Source organism: Aphelocoma coerulescens (assembly GCF_041296385.1).
Source record: "Aphelocoma coerulescens isolate FSJ_1873_10779 chromosome Z unlocalized genomic scaffold, UR_Acoe_1.0 ChrZ, whole genome shotgun sequence".
NCBI lineage: Eukaryota > Metazoa > Chordata > Aves > Passeriformes > Corvidae > Aphelocoma > Aphelocoma coerulescens.
The window spans coordinates 23,864,147-23,885,322 of NW_027184085.1; the positions used below are offsets into that span (position 1 = coordinate 23,864,147).

The window sequence follows — 21,176 nt, forward strand, 5'->3', positions numbered from 1 at the left end:
GCACAAGTCATTCCAAATGCTTTAAGTGCAATGGTCTTAACCTCAGACTTGAATCAGAACATATCCTAAAACTATATCTAAACCATCATGCTTAGAGTAACCATCTATCCTCAGGCCTCCTAGCAGCAAAAGATCAGCAAAATAATAAACAGCCAATGACTTTCCCTGCAAAATGTTACTATTTTCAGATGTCAAATATATGTTTCAGAGACAGCTCAGCATTCCTCTGGTGCCAACCCACCTGGGAACACGGCTGGCCAAGCAAAGTGCCCTGTCCTTAATTCTATTCTTTGCCAGACAGTTTTCAATGTAGCCTGAGTGCCATTCAGTACTGAGATTGGAGTTTGATTTGAAAAACTCCAGTGAAGGACTTATGGCATGCATTTTAGGAAAAGGTATAGAAGTAAATAAAGCTCAGTCATTGTTTCTTCTATTCTTACATCCTGCACAGGATGCAGGCACAGGAGCCTACAACCTCATGGGAAAGCATCATAAATAAAAGCATTCCAGGCCTAATCCCTCTCAGTGTGGCATGACACGTATGATATAAAGTTCATTTCTAAAATAACAGAACTAAAAAACAAAAATCATACTAAGTACAGAAGTACAGGGGTAGAGCTTTGTGTTGATATGCATCAAGAAAAAGTAATTTAACAGGACAAACTTGGAAGTGAAAACTGAGACAACACAGACTAATTCTGGTAATGGCATAAATCCTGGGGCATGTCAATGGAGAAAGGAAAATTTCTACCATAGCTTGATCCATTGTAAACCTCAATTCAGGATGAGAGTTATTGCCATTGCAATCATAAGGCAGATATTATGAAGGCATTTGATGGGATTGTTGTTTATGTAGCATTCAAATTCACAGTTAATATGTCCTATGTACATGAGGGGCAAATACTAGAAAAATTAAATGTGTTCTTCCACCTTCTGCAAAACGTTTGAGCTGGCCCATAACACAGCTGGGGGGGCACATAGCCCACTGAGTCAGCCTGACCTGGTTAGGGTTATAGCCCCATGGATCCTCTTTACAGGCAAGAGCCACCCTCAAGTAGTCCTGGAGTCACTTCCCAGGTAACATTACACCAAGTATAATAATTTCAAGCAGCAACTCTTGTCAAAGATGGCAAAAATATACTGGGCTGTCAACTGAACACCGGGCATATAAAGCAAATACAGTGAATTTTAGTGGTAAGTCCTGTTTATTGGGAGTGACTGCACATCCCAGAGTGCAAGAGTGGTCACAATTTCAAGGATTAGCCCTAAAAAGGTTTCAATAAAGCAAGTATTGAAGAGTTTCTGTCTTTAGCCCTGGAGCAGCTGATGTACCTTTGAACACCATTAAAAACAGAAGAGAGTTTGGGGTGTAAGTTAATTATGTTCTCTGAAAGATTAGTGCCAAAAAATATTGAAAGGGAAAGGTCTCTCTGTGCAGGAAGTGAACTAGAAGAGCCACAGGAGAGTGGAGCTGTCTGCCAATACCACTGTCTCTCACACCAGGGACAGCACAGGGCAGATGTTTTTGTGCTAAACATCAAGAAAACCTTAAGGCAGAACACGAAAAAATTTTAGTCTCTACTTTCAATGGTGTAGTCAAAGGCTCTTACTTTACATTAGAAGTCAAGTTGCTCAGTATTTTGAAATCTTTGAAAATGTTTCATTTTTACATAAATTACCACAGGATAAAGTAATTGCTTCAGTTTTGGGACAGAAGTATGTCAGTTCATCATTATTTTCACTCTGATCAGCATGTCTGATCCATGGTTGCACTAATGTTTTGCTACGTTTCTGTTAATTTGCTTGATTTCTGTTGAAGTATGCATTTTGAAATTGCATGCTCACTTTGTGAGTGAGCATACACTCGCTTACTCTCGACTTACTGTCAAGAGAGGGATGTGTGTGCTGAATTCAGTAGCCCTTAGTTTCTATTTTGAAAATTACTTGGCCAATGCCCTGACAAAATTCAACTTTTGTCTCCAACTTAAAATTAATGAACTTCTAAATTCTGACAGATTTTGATATACTGGTTGCCCTAAAGCCATTTCAAGACTTACACTCCTAGCTTTGGCAGATGCTATAACTTTTATTCCTGTCAGCAGTTACCTTAGAGCGTGAATGCAGTATATCATCCGAGGGATGTTTTTCCTATCATACACATCCGTAGTCTCTGGATAAAAGATCTAAAAAGCAAAGAGCACACAGTTAAATAAGAAGACTTATTACAGAGCAGAAACATTTACTCTGCAGAACCATACCTTAAACTTACAGAATTTCAGCTGGTACTTCTATACAGCTATGAGTCACGTCTCTTCTGATGCTATTTTAACTTTATCAGTAGTTTTCATAAAGAGGAGCTTAATAAAGCATAAAAGCTATTTAATAAGAGGGGAAAACAGGAAGATAAGCAGACAGCATTTCAACAAGATTTTTAGAAAATGTCCTTTGGCATAAGCTCAGCCAGTAGTGCTTGTCCTCTACAGACGCCCAAAACCTGGAACGCAGTTACAATTTGCAAAGCCTCATTACAAACCAAACCTATCAAGTATGGTTTGAAACTGCATAATTTTAATTGCCAGCACCCCTAACTTTGTGAATACATCATTTACAAAGAAAGATATTGAGAGAGAGGAATATTAAGCAATTTAGCCAAGAAGTCACATCATAAGTTCCAGTTCTGGTTCTACCACTAATTTGTTCCTGGCCTTGGTCCCAGTCACTAAACACTGTTTCTCCACAAAAATATAATAAAAAGACTTAGTTAACCGTGAGAGTTGGCAGCATGCTTCCAGCCCAGGCTGGTCACTCGGGGCTGCACTGTCCTATGGTTAATAGGACCAGACTGAGTAAGTCAGGAGTACAGTGCCCTCTTCATCACTTGCTCAAAACAGCTTTGTGAGGGGAAATTGGGAAAACTTTTGGCCATGACCATCCTCTGCAACAGAAACATAATCTTTCAGAGGAGGGATGGCAGGGTGGAAATCAGCCAGCTGAACAGAAGGCTCAAGGACTCAACTGGAAAAAAAAAGCCTGATCTGGAAAAGGCAGGATGCCTTCCCATCTCCCTGGCATTTGTGATGGCAGTCATGAGTGTCCTTTCCCGGTTATGGGCACCAGCAATGAGGTTGCCTGCAGTGAACTTGCCTACAGTAGCTGACCATTAGCCCATGTAGCCCTTCAAGCAGCTGCCTGAGCATCCCCACTGTGCCTGACCACAGTGCCTCAGGCAGCACCGGGCTGCTGGCCCCCAGGCACCCTGGAGTGGGAGCTGCTCGCCTCAGGCTGCGTGTGGCCACCAAAATGTACAAACAAGCAGCATGGGTGTTTGCACACAGCCCTTTCTTAAAGGATTTTCATCCAAAATAGACTCACTGGTGCCCAGAAACAGCAGCAGAGGGGGGAGATGACAAGTGAAGACCCACAAGGAGGAAGATAAATGTAAGAGGTGACCCAAGAAAGCAGCTGGTGGAAGAAGAGCAGCAGCACAGTCACGCAGATGCACTGAAGGGTGCAAGAACAGTCTGGAAACAGGGTAGAGGCAGAGAAACTGGGACGTACAGTAAGAGGAAGAGGCAGCAAGAGGCACGATGTGAAGAGGTAACCTAAAGGAAGCAAATATTTAAGTTTTTTGTTTTAAAACATATTCCTTTCAGGGCCTCCCCCCCAGAGACTACACTAGCAATAAGATGCAGCTCAAACACTGCTAGTGTCCCCCCACCTCAGCCCACACACCGGGAGCAGCAACACAGGACTGACACTCCCATTGCTTTCCACATTACCTTCTCCTCAATTTGTTTTTTGAATTACCCCTTCCCTGTGGACTTACTGTAAGGAACTGTTTATGCTCAAGCAGATGAAAGGGGATCTCAGTAAGCCAATGATTTCAGCCACTTTCTTTGCTGAAATTTAAAGGCTTACCTTAGGCAGACCAATGGACTCCATTGCTCTTAACCACTGCACAGTGTTGTCAGTGTGCCGAAAATGAAGGCCAGATCTCTGTTAGAAACATAGGAGATTATTAAAGTCACATTAAGCAAATTCTCTACTTACTGATCCTCCTGTTGTTTCCCAGTTTTATATCCTGAAGCTGAGTTCAAGGAATTTTTGCTTATTTGAACCTGGAGACCAAAGTGTAACAGCTTCAATTTTGCTAATGAAGCATTCTAACACATCAACAGCTCCACACTGAGTTCAGCTCATTCTTTCACATTACATAAGCCAGATTTGTATGGATCAGGGCAGACTGTGATTGAAGTAGAAATTTATACAGTCCTTCAGTATTCTTTGGGAGTAGAGGCTGGATGTCAAATACCAGGAACCAAAATACAGAAATAGTAACACTATAGTAACTACCATAAAGAACAGATAAGGAGGTCTTGGATTTCTTCAGTTCTACCTGAATACCTGACCCTCCCTAAAGCCTATGACAGCAGCATAAGAATAAAGTGGGAAAGTATTTTTATTTTATTTTCAATGTTATCTTTTAGAGCAAAGGGAAAAAGGAATCTCTGAAGTTTTGGAGATTTTCAAGAGAAACATTTAAATGTAACTGGAATTCTTAACCTTTTTTTTTTTGCCCCCTCTACATGTTGAGATAATGCTTTCCATAGTGGGACTAATGTGTATGAATATATATTTCTGTATTATCCAGGTCCTCGGAGCTAGCAAAAGCCTGTGCAGGGAGCAAGCTAAGCTCATTTACTGGTAGCTTGCTTTTTGCTTCTCATAGTTAAAGCTGATAAAATAAACACAGATCTAATGAAGTGAATGTCAGATATGCTCACATTCTAAGATGAAGAAAGCTTGAAATAGTTACCAAATTGCTTTTGACTTCTATTACTAATGAGAAATAACTTTATTAATTGCAAAGCTCATGTTCTCCTTGGAGCCAGAAGTGTAATTTGTGCAGTTTTAAAAATGTGAAGCCACACCAAAACAATTTTTCTATGGGCAAAATATCTCTAACTTATCATACAGGCTTCTTACAGCTGTGCATCTTCCATCTAGTCTCTACAGCCTTAAAAGAGAGATACAGAAAACTAACTAGCCATGCTTAGGAATCTTTAAGAGCTGGAAGACAAACATTACTGGGTTTTGCCATCTTGGTGAGAGAACTGAGAAAGTTATTACCTTGTAGCGTGACTGCTCCGCATCATAGATCTTTTTGTCTGACACCACATTAGGTGCAAAGAATTTCGCAAGCTTGGCAAGGTAAACACCATTTCTTAAGCCTTCTTCCAGTTCCGTAGTTGGGGGCAGCTCTTCGTCCAAACAGACCTCCATCCATCTACAGAGACATTTGAGAAACATTGTTAGTAGTATTTTAATAGGAGTGACAGCTTTTGCCTACAACTATCATACTTTAAATGTCACCACCACAATGTAATTATAACAGAAGGACAAGGGCTAAGGAGAAAGTCCACATATTCATTCGCATGGCGTATCAAAAGGCTTAGAGAGTCGTATCTGTGATTGGGACCCACCAATAAGCAAACAGCATGCTTTGAGGTATTCATACTCCAAGGGATCTAACTCAAATCTTTTAAACAGTACTAGGCTTATGAAGAAACCATAATTTAAGCTGAAAACGAGAAGAAAATGTGGAGCATTGTGTATTATTGATGTTTACATTTAAAAAAACTCTGATTTCTACACCAGTGCTGAACCTTCTGAACATCAAGGACAGCAATGTTCTGGGTGAGGCAGGTTCCTGTAGCCAATGTGCTCTGCAACATGACCTTGCAGCAATGCCCACCACAGTACAGAGCACCCCTGCAGATTATCCTCCTTCCTGCAAGGGAGTTCTGCACTCTCACCCATGAAACGCGGTACTGGTGCTGGAGGGAGGAGTGAGGGTTTTGTTGAAAAGCCCAAGGTAATTCATGCATTTGAGGTCTGCCTGGCAGTAAGTAGGCTGAAACATGGCTTCTTGTTAGTGACAGTGACTAAATCCTGCAAGGTGCTAAACTAGTTGTGTGTTTGAGATTTAAGATGTGATAGACACGGCAGGAGACAAAACAGTATTAATTGAATACATAACCAGTTCAGAAGGCAAATAACAGATATGAAACCATATTATGTAGTATGCTTATATTGAGTAGCCAAGAGAAATTGCTTCCAAAGCCCTTCTGAAAAAGATTTGTGTCATAATCACTGGACCAGAAGTTCCTTACATTGGTGGTCTAAGTGTTTTGGCCCTGTGTTATTATTCTTATTTCCAGCAGCTAAATCACATTACAAGAGCTTTAAATCTGCTTAGTTCCTCCCAGAATTTTTTTTTTTTAATTTGCTTAGTCAATCTCTCATGGTTTTAGGACATTAATATCAATACAAATAAAAAAGCTGAAAGGCAAGAATAAAGTTGAAGACATTAGTTCACTTTGCTTACTGTAACTAAGGCAGGATCAGTTTAAGCAAGACAGCATTACAAATCTGACATCACCTCCATAGGGGTGACTTCAGAAACCTGAAATCTTGGATCCAAGTTGAAAATGAGCCAGTTTTTACTTCACCATGGAGTAGAAGAAAGCTCACTACATCATTTTGTGTCACATTAAAACTCTAGACAAATGTTCTACTCCATTCTACTTTTGGATTTGTTACAGGACATATGAAAGTTGTTTCACTGAAGCACAGACTACCTGAATAGCTGTTTAGGAAACCAACATCCATAAATCCGACACAATATTACAAAAAACTGCACTAAGCAAGTGTCATTAGGAGAACTGTATTTTGCAGTACAAAAGCTGCTTCAGTAAGGAGAATCATATTCCTGATGAGTTTCCCAGCTTTATCCTGCACTGCATGTTTGTGTATTATGGGTCCATGCCAAGGGTCCCAAAAGTCACCCTTACTAATGACATTTTATAGACCAAATAGATTTATACTCTAAGGAATCATACTTGTCTTCTCCAAAGAAGACAAGGAAGAATATACAAAGAAAGTGTACTTCCAGGCACATATGGCTTTTACCTGAGCCAGTTAGCTTTTCCTATAGAATTTATTTCCTAGAATGTGTCTTCTAGAAAAAGAATTGTACAGATAAGCAGCAGGAGTTTGCTGAGCCAGAGCAGGTATTCACCATGAGCCACAGATGACTCTGCTGTTCAATGGATCATCTCCAGAGATATGAACAGTGTTCCCAGAGCAGCATTTTGTATTCTTTGCACTTCAAATTCTCAGTTTTCTTGTGAAAAGACTTTTCTAATATCTTATGTCCAGGGCAACAGAAAGCTACTGCATTGGAACTGTTTTTGAAGATACACACATGTGCCCACCTGCAATTTTTCTTCCTTCCAGTACAAAAATTTACTACTTATATATAAAACTGAGTCATTCCCTGAGCTCTAAATGAGATGCTGATCCAAAGTGAAAGCTTTTCAAACTTCTTGTAATTCAACAACAGTAAAACTGTTGTGGGTTTTTTCCCAGCATGGTGATAAGCCTTTAAAATTAATCCGGAACCCTTCTGTTCTAGTTAGGGAGGCTACGGTGTCTAAAGGGTAAATGCAGTACCCTGAGGAGCAACCTGGAAACAGTATGAGGATGCAATGAAAGAAGAAAGAAGAAAAAAAAATAATGTAGAATACACCTGTCAAACCACAAGTCCAGATAAACATACAAGAGAACAAATCTTTTAAGAAGGAGCATGTTAGTAAGTCAGTGAAAAAAGGAGGGGGAAAAACTATAGAGAGAACTAAGTGGAGCAGACCTGAAAGATGTAAAGTTTCTTTCCATTTATAGCCAAAAATCTAAAAGTTATATCTACTCTAGAAAAAATTAGGGGTCTGCAATACGGCAACTATAACTTACAGCATTTGGTAATCAGTGTCCAAGACTGAGAACACTGATACAAGCTGTATTACATATAATATATGTTTTACTGATGTCTGGAAGTTGCAGAACTTAGCTACAACAAGATCTACTGTGAAAAGATTTACTGTGTTTTGCACATGTTTAATCTAAGGAAGGAAAAACCTCAGGATTTTAATTAAATCCTGCTAGTATACAAACAACCTTGTAACTCAGTTATGCAAACAGCTGGAAGGTGCTGCAAGTACTCTGCAGAGCCTTCTCTTCTCCAGGCTGAACAACTCCAACTCTCTCAGCCTGTCCCCACAGGAGGGGTGCTCCAGCTCCCTGATCAGTTTTGCAAACCTCCTCTGGGACCCACTGGACTAAGTCATATCCTTCCTGTGCTGGAAGCAGCACTGGAAGTGGGGTCTCAGCAGAGCAGAGGGGCAGAATCCCCTCCCTGGCCCTGCTGGCCGCGCTGCTTTGGATGCAGCCCAGGACACGTTTGGCTCTCTGGGCTGTGAGTGCCCATGGCTGGGTCATGTTGAGCTTCCTGTCAACCAACATTATTTATAGCACTTTTCTCCCCAATGCTTTTTGCAGTTACAGAAGTTTTGTTCCCCTTACACTGATTCAGCCAAAAGGCAACTATGGTTTTAAACAGAAAGAACCACTACTTCAAACCTTGTGAGGTTCTGCTTTTTAAGACATAGTTTGGTGAGTTTATGAAGGTTATTATATAACATGGTACAGTCAGCAGGAGCAGACCAGACTGAGAAAACCAGAAATCCTTCTACTTTTGTTTCTTTAAGTGAAACAGAGGATATCCACATGACAGTAAGGATTTAGAGATACCTTTGGAGCAATTTCTTTTTCTTCAGGGCTAAAGAAGCAGCATTGCCTTTGGCTCACCCACTGTTTTCCTGAGCACACAGAACTGCAGCATCAGCACACATTTAAGTCTGTTGCAGAAACTGTTGCCCAAAAAGAAGTAGTAAATACCACTGATACACATGATGAGGTGTCTCTAAGTCAATCTCAGACAGTATGTTTTCCTTCAGTATCAAGTTGTAGAGTAAGGCTATTATAGCTATCAAATGTGCACATGCGTTTCTACCATCCTTTTTCAACAATATGATCTTGTAACTGTGCTTTTAACAACCCTAACTTAGTGACTGAGGTAGACCATGAAAAACTGACGGTGGTGACCATGATGGTTCATTTGGTCACTCATTTAAGCTAAACCCAAACCCTGCTCCATGGTGGAGGGGCAAAAGTTAGCCTCAGGAAGCAGAGTAAAGCATACAGCATCACCAAAGCTCATCTAAAATTATTAATCCTTCAGACAGTCCTACAGCGCTACCCATGCCAGTTATAGTCTTACCGTTCGGATAAAATATGCATAAACAGGCATTTTCCTAAGGAGAGATACTTGGGAATGCATAAGTACAGCCCACTTTGATTTTTGTAATACTGCAGTACTTGCCAACACAGAAACAAAGGATTTGCCTTAGACAAAAAGCAAACGTAGATCTGATCAATGAAAATGTATCTCCAAAACTTTAGTTCCAATACATAGTACTAGAGAGTCAGCCAGGAATGAATATTGAGGCACAATTCCCTTTTGCTTTGCTCAGTTCTGTTTTAACTCTTGACAACCCATGGCAGAGCTGTTCAGCAGTGAATTTCTGGCAAGATAACAATACACCTTCTATACCAGACTCAAGAGCAGCAAACAGCATGCTGCTTACGAGGAGATCCTGTTTCCACATTTGACTATGTACTGGAACAGACTGCCCAGAGAAGTTGTGGATATCTCCTCACTGGAGATATTCAAGAACTGGCTGGACTCAATCCTGTGCAATGTGCTCTGGGATAACCCTGCATGAGCAGGGAAGTTGGACCAGGTGACCCACTGTGGTCCCTCCCAACCTTAACCATTCTGTCTTTCTGTGAGAACAGCAGCAGTACAATTAGCTCACACTGCATTTTAAAACAAAACCCCCCGGCTGAATCTCATTCAAGGCAAGGTCAAGGGAACTGGAAGACACAGTGCTGCACTACAAACTTAACCAGTTATGAAGACATCATTGACAGTCTGTGTGGTGAGCAAAGTACACACACAGGTCAAGAGATTGGAAATGCTGGAGTCAACGTTCAGCAGAGAAGAGAGAGTATGTTTTACAACCCACCCAAAGTCCATCACGTTTGGCACACAATCTTGCAGTGAAACTTATACTTTTGCTGCCCTGCCCTTTCAGATTTATGCCTCAAGATGTAGAACCAAGGGCACCAGGTTTATGGGGAGCAGACCTTCAAAGAAGAAAACATGGGACTCCAGAGTCACAGCTCAGAACACTACATGCTGCTATGGAAAAGGTGTAGTGAAGACAAGATAAACATAAGTTACCTCTCATTTATTACCTCTCTGGCTCACAACCACAGCCTTTCAGTCTACTTCAGCACAAGTGAAACAGACTGCTGCCCTACAAAGTACAATGTGGCCAATTTGTTCCAAAGGAAAAAATCTTGCTGCTAGAGAATACTAGTAACCACAATCAGACCCAATGCAAAATGTTAGATTCTAGCTTTAAATGTCTGTGAAGTGGTGGAAGTGGTTTAAGTCAAAACTTTTACTTGGACATGCTCAGAAATATACAACAGCCTGAAGCATGTGAGCTCATCATTTAAAATTCCACACTACTATGTCTCCAGTTTCTGAATCTACAGATATGTTAAGAAATCTCAGCTCTTAAATCTTCATTTGCTTAAAAAAAATATATAATTTTCATTTAGCTGCCAACATTCCCTTAAATATTGCTTTATAAAGGATGGTGACAGCAGCCAAAGCAACCTAGGTGTGTTCCTTGGCTGACTAGTGGTGTGGTGGTATTGTTGATTTGTTTATAAAGAAAACCTGTATGTTAACTTTGGAATTTGTTCTCATTATACTGCAAGCTTTAGTATGATACATCTCCTAAACCAGAAAACTTAGGAAAAGGTTATTTCACAAACAGCCATGGGTTATTTCCAGAGGAAAACCATGCAAAGCTTCCAGCTATCCCATGCAAATAGATACAATACAATTTGAATACCATCATGGCAAAAGCTGTGAGTTGTATAAAAAAGTGCACAGCCTTGGAGGCTTGATTTTGAGGCTGCGGAAATAGAGTGGGTAGCTGAAAAAATTGCTTTCTTCACACCCTTCCCCCCCCCCCCCCCCCCCCCCTCATGTTCTGGTGCATTCAGCCCCAAACATTCCTTACACATGGGAGCCTTAGCTCAAGTCAGAGCTATAGTCCTCTGATGCCAACTTACTCCTGGAGCCAGGCACCCTGGAAACAATCTTCTAAATTTGAAGCTCTAGATTCATACTCCAGAGACAGCCTCTACTGCATCTAAAGTTTTACCCATCCTAAGAACTTATCTTGTCTGAAATAAATAAAATTTTGCAATTGTGGGTCACCACAGCAGTAGGGTGAAGGAAGGTATGATGTAGGTCATTCCAGTCACCAGTTCTCTCATGTTACATACAAGAAGTAACATGAAGGTAGCAACATGGAGGACACCATGAATCACTCGGCTACACAAGATCTCAGAACTTCAGCACATAAAGAAAGTTTCAAATCCTTTAGCAAGAATTTTGGATTAATTTGCAGTTGTCAGTTTTTTTACACTTCCATAAGCTGGTTCAAATTCAAAGCTGCATATCTTTGAGTCTCCAGCTAGTGTTAGATTTAACAGCATCTCAGTTTTCTACCATCATGATTTCACCAGGGAGGATACTGACTTTCAGCAAGAGCTATAGTGAAAACTATGAAACATTCATGTGTGGATTCTTTGTGTATAAATGTTAAAACAATACAGATCTCACTGCACATTACTGCATTTAGTTGAGCTGTGCATGCCAGCGTGAAGTTTGTTGCGACATTCATTTCCCTGATCAAAGCCCTTCTTGATGCATTTCCTATTCAATTCAGATAAGCAGAAGCTAGGAGCAGTGACGCCTTGCCTGACCTGCACAGCACACTAAACCAGCAATAAATCATGTCAGCAACATTTTTCCACACCAGATTTCTGCTGCCATGACAACACTGCCATATTTACAAAATAATCTTAAAGGTGTTATAAAATTCTGGTGCACAAGATGGCAGCACAGATACTACATGCTGGTTTAATCTGTTTTACTCCAGCCACCCTTTATGCAGGTTAATCAGTGATTAAAGTCCACAAGGCAAGGTGCTGCTCAGAAAGCTGGCTCTGGAGCCCCGACACGGCCCCACGGCCATTGAAGGCTGCAGGGCACCCAGCAGCAGCCAAGCGCTGTTTACTCGGCAGTCTTTTGGTGAGGGAAAAAACACTCTCCAGCAACACCACAACTGACAACAGCAACACATGTGCATGTGTTTCAGGACAGTCCTCAACCTTAGCAACCAGCAAGGCTTTGTTTTGCTGCCATGTCTGTTTGCAGAGACATTACGATTTAGCACCGGGTATCAACCGCAAACTCCAGGACTGCTATTTGAGATAATGGTCCTTGAGCGGGGGGCCAGCAAAGCTCAGGCTGATGGCAGCAGAGATGCCTCATCTTTTCCCCCCCGCTCTTGGCCTGGCTCCAAGGTGCCAGGGTTTGGCGAAGAAAGCTGAAGAGGCAGTAAAGAGAGCAGTGCCAGGAAGGGAGCTCACCATGGTGGTGGAGACTGAACAACCACAGCAAGTATGTCTCCCTAAGAGACCTCACATTGCTGCTGCCTGTTCCGAGCTTCCCTTCCCCAAGACACTTGTCTCTGTCATGTGCTCTGAAGCCCTTTGTTCCAAATGCAGGCAAAACCAAATGTAACTCAAACTCTTTAGCAGTGTCTCATTGGCCGGTCACCCCGGGTATGCCCCCAGTCCTCCCCTTTCCCCTTCTCCCAATAAAAGAAAGGACCAAGAGGGGGCCCGGCCTCTTTGGCTTGCACCCTTTTTGCGAACATCTTGTCTCTGTTTCTATTTGAAAGCTTCTAATTGCAGGAATTGGTAACCAAAAGCTGTATTTCTCCCTCTTTGCTTCTGCTGGTGGTATCAGCTTTGCAGCTACTATTGCTGCTTTTAGAGCTACTGAAATGCTGGATTGCCCGTGCTACCTCTCTAGGCTGCCCGAGGCTTTCTAAGGCACTGAACTACAAGCCTAGCCAGGAAAAAGCTGTAAGTATCTCCACATCACATAATTCTTCTAAGCAGAAACAACAGTACTCAACAGATTATGTGAACAAGTGAGGTGGAATTATTAAGTCTGTGATCAAAGGTCTCAAGAGAGGAAAAGTATCTGCTGAAATGTACAGTCTGAAGTATCCCTTTTTTATGTGAAGAACTGGATTTTGATTTGAATGAAAAGGGGAAAAAAAAGGATGGAACAGAACAGTCCTCTCCTAAAAATCATGCAAAACCTGTGCAACTAAGTTAACACAACTCAGATTGACATGCATCACCCAGCTGCAGTGTCTATACCAGTTTTAATAGCCTTCTCTTCCAATAGGCAGCAGAGACACAACAGCAGAATCACAAGTATTTCCTGTGTTAGTCGGGCAGTGGTGGCTCAGTGGTCCCTGGATAGCATAATTTCAGACAGATAACAGACTTAAATCACTAATGAAATTTAGGTAATGCAGACACAAGCTCTGTAACAAGTCCCACATACAGACATAAAGGGTTTCCCTACAAATAAAACAATGCTTTTCTCTGTAAAGAAGATTAATTTGGTACATGAATTAATCTAAACTTAGTTTTCCACAAATCTGTACAGACACTGATTTGATAAACGGAAGCAGACACAACAATAAAAGCATTTATACAGTGCAGCATTTGTATGTGTGGAAATGTTGCAAAACAAGTTTTTCCCCCCAAACACACCATGTTTGCTTTAGGAAAACACTGAGCAGACTGTAGTTTAGACTTGCACATTATACTGTCTTGCTACATGCTACAGCAGTTTGCTTTGCTCTGTTACATCTTCTATAGCTACAGTACAGTAATACAGTTTAGGGCACCCTCTTAAAACAGCATATGGTATTTTAGACTTACCAATTTAAAAGGTTCTGGCCTGAATAATCTCATAGTATTCCAAGCAATCTGCTTCAGCAGAAGAGTGGCAGAAGATACATGCCCTTGGTAAGCCTCAGAAATATGGCAGTAAAATAACCAATAATGAGTCCTTGAGCTAATCCTCACACTTTCCTCACACGATAGTCCCACTAATCTTAAATCACTGTCTTTACCCAAAGTCCACACCCTGCCATGGCAGTTATTCCTATCCAAATCCATAGAAAAGAGAGCTGTAGTCTCTGTGAAGTGATCTATCCAATAATCATTTTGATGAAGCTTCTACCAAAACTAAACCACACCTGTCCATTAGAGAACATGCATCTTTTGTTAACCCTCTCCCAAAATCCACCACATCATCAGAAGTGCTGGTTCTAGCGGCTGTCAAACTAGCCACACATGGAACGATATCTAAGAAAACCAAGTAATACAGCAGTTTTTACATCACAATCTACTATTATATGTGCTTGCCCCTTACCACTGCAAAGTGCCTTCCATGCAAGTATTAGTCCTCAGGTGTTCAGAGGGATGTGTTATTGCCTTTCTTTGCAGGTGAGAGGACAGGCATAAGCATTAGCACCATGCCTACAGTCATCACACTTTTCTAAGGAAAAAAAGTGACCCAGGGAAGTAGCTCCAGTGCAGGTTCAACACAGAAGCTTTTACAGTGTGCAAAAGTGTTAAAGCCAAGGCTGTGATTCAGGACCAGCAACAGAAGGACACAGCTCTGCCTGCAGACCTGCACATTGGCAACTAGTGCAGCTGGGTCAGCAGAAACCCCCAAAGAAGGCACAGACTAAAGATTCATCGAGGCCACAGAGAAGACCTGTGGCAGGGGAGGAAACTGAATTTGAGCATAGCAGGATGCAGAGTGCTGTTCTGACACCTTGACCAGTTCAAATCCACTGGATCAGACATGGACATTTATATTTTTCTGTCTAATATCTGACAAAGGTTAGTTTTGTGAAAGCAACTAGCAGGAAGTCTGCAGGTATAGAAACCACTAAACCCTAGAAATACATCTACTAGACAGGCAGCTGCAACTTTTAAAGAAAGGTGCGGGACAGCAGCCAAGTCAGAATTAAAAGACACAGATGAGAGAACAAGATGTTAAAGAAGTGAAAAGACTGAAAGAGCCATCTTGTGAAAGGCTGAACTGTTGTTCAAAGTGTTTAGTGTTATGTAAACTCTACAAAACTGCAACAAGGAGTTTAAACTTGGTCCCGTGTCAAAAAGAAACACAAGATTGAGGAATAAAGTTAAAACCAAGGCATTTAGGTGAGACATGCCATGCACAGCACCTACAGTTGCCTTTTCCTGTTTACTTCTTCCCATGATTATGCAAGAAATGCTCTCCTCCACTTTCCATGGCTGGAGAGACAGTACTCCCCTACCTAGTTAATAACAATCTATAAAATTCCGAGAAGTATATGCATACAAATCAAGTCTGGTATAGATGAGGAAAATTCAGGGAGCAGTATAACAGCATTTAATAATCCACAAAGAAATGCCAACCAAAGGAATTAATGTATTGCTTTACACTGGTGAACATAAGCAGCCTCTCTGTAAGAGAAAACAGCAAAAATATTGAGTGCTCTTCAGCCTCGCCTTTATCATCAGAACATAAGCCAATAACTGCTGAACAAAGCTTTGGATCCTCCAGGACCATATCTTTTTGCTGGTTTCAAAACTACATTGTGTTTTGTTCAGAGAGCTGAGGCAGACAGTTAGCACTGCTTTACACTAAGGGTCACAACCCAAATTTCTATATGATATGTAGACATGGGCTCTTGGTGAAGAACTGTCTGAAATTTTTGCAGTGTAAGTTGGAATTCTTCTTGAGAACATATAACTACAATAGTCATTGGCAGCTCAAGCAAATCTTTCTAGATAGCATTCAAGATAAAGCAATAAAACAATTCTTTAAGAAAATGGACTGGAGACATTAAGTGGTAGAACAAGAGGTTTTAGCTGCAAAACTCTAAAATATTCCCTTGGAACGAGGAATGTACTAAGGAATTATATTAATGCATTAAGGTAGCGTGAAAGCTAAACTCTACTTCAAAGACTAGGTTAGACTAGGAAGAAAAAAAGCTGATTGTAATCAGCATGGTAAAAATTTAACAGTGCAATTAATCATGTCATGCAACAAATACCCAGTGTCTGGTGACAGTACTTCAGTTTAAGGGTTTTGAGATCACCATCCCCAACATCCGTGTACACAAGACAATCTCTTCTCCAAGAGCAAATAGTGATATACCCCTATCAGAGTACTCACCAAGTGATAAGAATCTACCTACCATCTATGCACCAGTATTCAAGTTACCCAAGACAGTAAGAGAGGTACAAAGAATACTTAATCAGCTAAGAGCCTTCCAGTTACCAGACAAGATATTAGGGACTGGCAAAAGCAGGCTACTGGGACACCATTTGGTTCAAAGGCCACAAACACATCAGTGGTGTTATCAAGTCTGCCTTACAGAATCTAGAACCAATTGAGGACACCCTCCCCTGCGACCACCATGACCCCAAGTACCAGAGTACAAAAATATTTTCCTCTATCCTGTCAAAAAACAAGAAGTATTTCAGTGTTTTGAATGAGCAAACCATCTATCAGCACCTACACTGTTGGCTGGCTCCCCTCCCCAGGCAGCCATCATTGTCTGGCTAGCTGACCCAGTAACACAAGAACCACACATCCACGGCTGACCCAAGCTCTCATGTCCTGTAACACCATTCCCGCTGCAGCTGCCACTCAGGCAAGCCATGAATGCCTCTGGATATTCAGCATCATTGTGTCAACCAGCAGCAGAAAAGCAAAGCGGCAGGCGATTCCTTGCCAGTGGTAGCCCAAGCCAAGTGGAGCACACAGCAGCTACACAACCCCAGCCAGAATGCTATCACCATTACTGGTCACGTTGTTTAAACACAAGATGCCATATGCAAGAAAAGTCTTCTTAAGCTCTATTCTGGATGTTTGAGACTACTTACGAGAAACCACAGAGTTTTATGCAAAGTGATAAAATGTAAAACAAAGTTGTTCTTTGTTTCCCTGTTCGTGCACAAAGAGGAAATAAAAATGCAAGAATTTCAAAATCCAAAAGAAAAACTGACAAGTTTTAGGGACTATTTCAAACCATTCAAATGGTTTGAATTCAAAATTCATGGAGCTTATGTACTACAACTCTGTTTCCAGAGAGGTTTCAGCATGCTCTAGCCCTCTAGCAAATTGTTAGCTGCATAAACTCTAGACAATGGTTTGCTCATCGATTTCTATAGAAGCAGTTTCTGAAAAATAAAAACTGCTGCAGAGAAGCTCAATAGAGACTTTTTCAACCAACACAGTGCCCTTTTTGGAAATAGCCCTGTACCACCTCCAAGAGCTTTCAGGCACAGAAATTAACATAAAAACTTCTGTATTAGAAAATGGATGTAGTGACAATCATTTTTATTTTGAAATCAAAGTGAAACACAGGGTAGACACCCAGGCATCCTTATCAGCCCTCTTTCATTAGGAAACTAATTTTTAGGGTGGTACACCTCCCTTTACTGTTATCACAAAAAGACGACCAGAGTAAAAACACCACAATGCTTTACAGGAGCACTTTCCTACTTTTCTTCATAAACAGCAGCTTTCTCAGGGTCTCTAATCTGCAGCCAGCTAACAATTTAACACAGAAAAAAAAAACCCCTGTACCTGTGAACTTGAACCAAAAGATATTTTAAGTTAATTTACCTTGTTGCCAAGCCTATTAATGACCTAGTTACTTTGATCAAGTTAATCAGCAAACCATCACAACTTGTTAACTCTCAGCCCTCCACTGAGACCTAAGCGACTTAGGTTGCCATTTTCACCTGAAAATTTGCTCGCCTTCATTCTCTGCCCATTCCTCTACTCTTTATCCCAGTCAAGTACAGCACCTGCACAGTGCCATTCATGCACTCTAAGAAGATACTGCTGCAGTTATGCCCAGAAGCCACCACAAAAACTGGATCCCCACTTTCCCCTATAATTCATAGAGCATATTTTTGTATGCACAGGTGTTCTGAGCTACTGGCAGTTGCAGCCTGCAGAGCCTGACCATCGTGGGCTGTGTGAAGCCTCCTGCAGGAGGGCATTGATGCTACTGGCTTTCATGGCAGTACAAACCAGCCAGCCTGCACGGTGGCAGCAAGCAAGACAGCAATGCAGAGTGTGGAGACACCGGTCATACACCAGTGCTGGGAAAACAACTGCCATAGGGGAGAGGAAGAGAAGTGCAGCTGCCACCATGCCAAACAGTTCCTGTCAACAAGAGAAATGGACAGGAAGAGCCAACCACAGTAGAAACTAGATAAGGGAAACCTGATGCCTTAGGATTTAGCTTTTACATTTTCAGACCCTGTACTGGTTTAGCGTGTAACTCTAAAAACTTCACATAGCTTGTTACCTACTGTTAGACATAACAAATCCTCTCTGGGCCTGGACTCAAAGACACCTTGTTGTCCCAGGCCCCAAAATACATAAACTAAGCCTCTGGAAAGGTGGAACAAACCTGGGGTAACTACATCATTACCTGAAATAGTAACTGGAGAATTAACCCTGATATGCAAATGGACCAAACTTTAAAAAATGTGAAAAACCCATGACCCAAGGTGCATTTTGGGTGTAGCCCTAGGCTCTGTAACCATAGTGCTCCTTTATTGAAGGCCCTTCAATAAAAACCCTCTTTTATTCTCTTAATCTTGTCTAGCCTCTGTTTTCAGGTAGCCTCTCCAAGGCATCAGACCCACAGGATGAACCAGGACAGCAAGATCTACAGCAGGGAAGAAAAGTCTGGTAGACAACGCTGACCAAGGTTTTAAAGCGGTGTGGAGGGTTGTGTACTTTAGCCCAGGTCAAGAACAAGATGCAGCAGTGCCCCAGCAAAAATATGACTTGCCAAACTCTAAGGAATACATGAGATCCATACTCTCCCATCAACTCAACTGTCAGAAATCTGAACATGAGCACTGGAAAAGACACTTAATCAGGGGCAGGTAATTGCCTGGGATCACAGTAGATTTGGCTGAAATAGTGAATCTAAAATTGTTCAAGAAATACTTACAAAAAAAGGAAGACCCCAAAAGAAAGTGTTAGTATAATCATGCACATATTCCAACAGATGCAAGTTGAAACTGAAGGAATACAAAGTTCTGACACAGAGCACCTTCATCCTTAGACATTTCCCTTCATGTAAGATTTAAAAAGCATGTTTTGCAGAACTTCTGCACATTTCCTTTGAAATCCAGCCAAACCCTTATATAGCATATTTTACTTCCACTTTTCATATGAAATGCAATATAGTCAAAATGTCTTCATACTCTTCCTCCTGAGGAGAACTAATATGTATATTGAAAGAAACTTAACAGCTCTTAATTTTGAACATGGGAGTTTTGACTGATTTCAGGAGTGCAAGGGTTCTTGCAATGAAATGAAAAGCCCAGCAGAAGTTCTGTGTTCACCAAAGCAGATGTTCCCTCTGCAGAGGTGCAAGGGTTTTTTTCTCACTTGGCTGCAAAAATACCCAAAGACCCTCTCAACAAATTTCATCTACTTCAGATGGGGAAAAAAAAGGAAAAAGCACAGTCCTCTTGCCCTTTTTATTCCTTCATAATATAGCAAGCCTTTAGAACTTCATCTGCTTCTAATGCCAGCTTCTAGTACAAGCAGGAGACATTTGTGCAGACAGCCATTTCCAAGTTCCTCAGACTGGTGGTATGTTTTCATCACCACACTACAATAAGGAAGTTTCTCCAAAGTGGAAAAGCAGAACTCCTCCTGGTTGCCATATAACACCTCATCCAATGACAAAGTGCCCCCATCTCCCATAGCACCAAGTTCTCAAACAAGCCAAATCTCCGCAACTTTAGCATTCAGCTACTTTCAACAAACTTGCTTATCAGGAGGCTGAAGGTTTATCCAAGTGTCAAATGTCCAGTCCCTTAAAATTAAAAAACTGTGTTCTTCCTTAGAATGCTGCCACTACAACATTGCACATAGGGTAAGCCCTATTGAGACTATGCAATAGCACACTAAATGCTTCATTTAAAAAAAGAAAATAATCAAAACCACATTTCCGCTGTTATGGGTCTGGCAGAAGAAGGCTTCTCATGGAGGGGATGAACAATCATTTATATTGAAGAAACCAAACAGTACTACTGAATTCTATAATGTAACCTGTAAATCCAGTGTCTAAGTGGGAAGAATGTTTCTAGATATGCACATAAAGATATTTGAGGAATTTTGATGCCAAACCTGGGGCATGGCAGTCTAGAAAAGGAAGTGCAGAAGGCTATTCAAGAGGGGAGCAAACCCCAGTGTTGCCCACCTCAGCCAACACCTGACCAACCTCAATCCCTATTGCTATAGGGCACTGTCTGCAAGCACATCAAGCTGACACTAAGATGTGGGCTGGGGAAGCATATGAAAGTAAAAAAAAAAAAGCATACATCCAGCCTAATAAGCCAAATGGGATGCACAGCTCCTACCTGAGCAGCAGGTTTGATCTGCCCATTTGATGGCTGCTGGAAATCAAAATATTCAAGAGCAATTGCTTTTCCACTAATCGTCTTACAACTTATGTTGCCATTCAAGAAAAATAAATTATATTCATGGACAGAACAGATGGTGAACATTGAAAGAAACACCAGATTTAATTCTTCTATCCGTCAACTGATCATGGCAAGTACATAATCTTTACTTCTCTTAGGGGTATGAAAAATAGTGGAATGTGCCCAGCATGCAGATGGCATAAAAGTCCTAATTCAATGATAACCCCTTCTCCCAGACAAAGAGCTGGAAATTATTGTCTTCTATGTATCAGCACAAAAGTGCCTTGTCTTCACTATGGCTGGCCAGGGAAAGAGTGCAAGCATTTATTCTTCAGAAATAAGGGGTTTTTTTCCTTGCCAATTGATTTACAAACACATTAAGTGAAAGATAAGCTGTCTTTTCAATATCACTCTGGTGGCAGATGTGGTCCTAAGATACAAACAGCTTGTTAACAAAATCCTGAGCAACTTAATTCAACATTTATAAATATATATGATATTCTTGAATTATAGCACACTCCTTTCACACCACTTACTTTACATAAACACTGCCTCTCTTCTCCATTCTGGTTTGTTTTGGAAAAAACCCCTCCTGCCACTGCAGTATACCATATCTGGGGTGAAGTATTTGCAACAACTGAATAGAGAAACACCAACTGTGTGAAGCAAGAGAGTAAAGAAAACTCTAGATTAAGAGGGAGACTAAACTTAGATTTTTCAGAAAGTTT

General features: G+C 41.2%; 1 protein-coding gene across 7 annotated transcripts in view; it reads right to left on the reverse strand.

The window, feature by feature from the left end:
* The window catches only part of IQGAP2 (IQ motif containing GTPase activating protein 2), a 124,404-nt gene that overhangs the window by 54,497 nt on the left and 48,731 nt on the right, over positions 1–21,176 (reverse strand). For all 7 annotated transcript variants that reach the window (XM_069002207.1, XM_069002206.1, XM_069002205.1 and 4 more), the window contains exons 3-5: positions 5,131–5,287; positions 3,919–3,996; positions 2,107–2,183 (exon numbers count right to left, since the gene is read on the reverse strand). In XM_069002207.1, the coding sequence (XP_068858308.1) occupies positions 2,107–2,183; positions 3,919–3,996; positions 5,131–5,287 (312 nt within the window). The remainder of the gene's footprint in view (positions 1–2,106; positions 2,184–3,918; positions 3,997–5,130; positions 5,288–21,176) is intronic.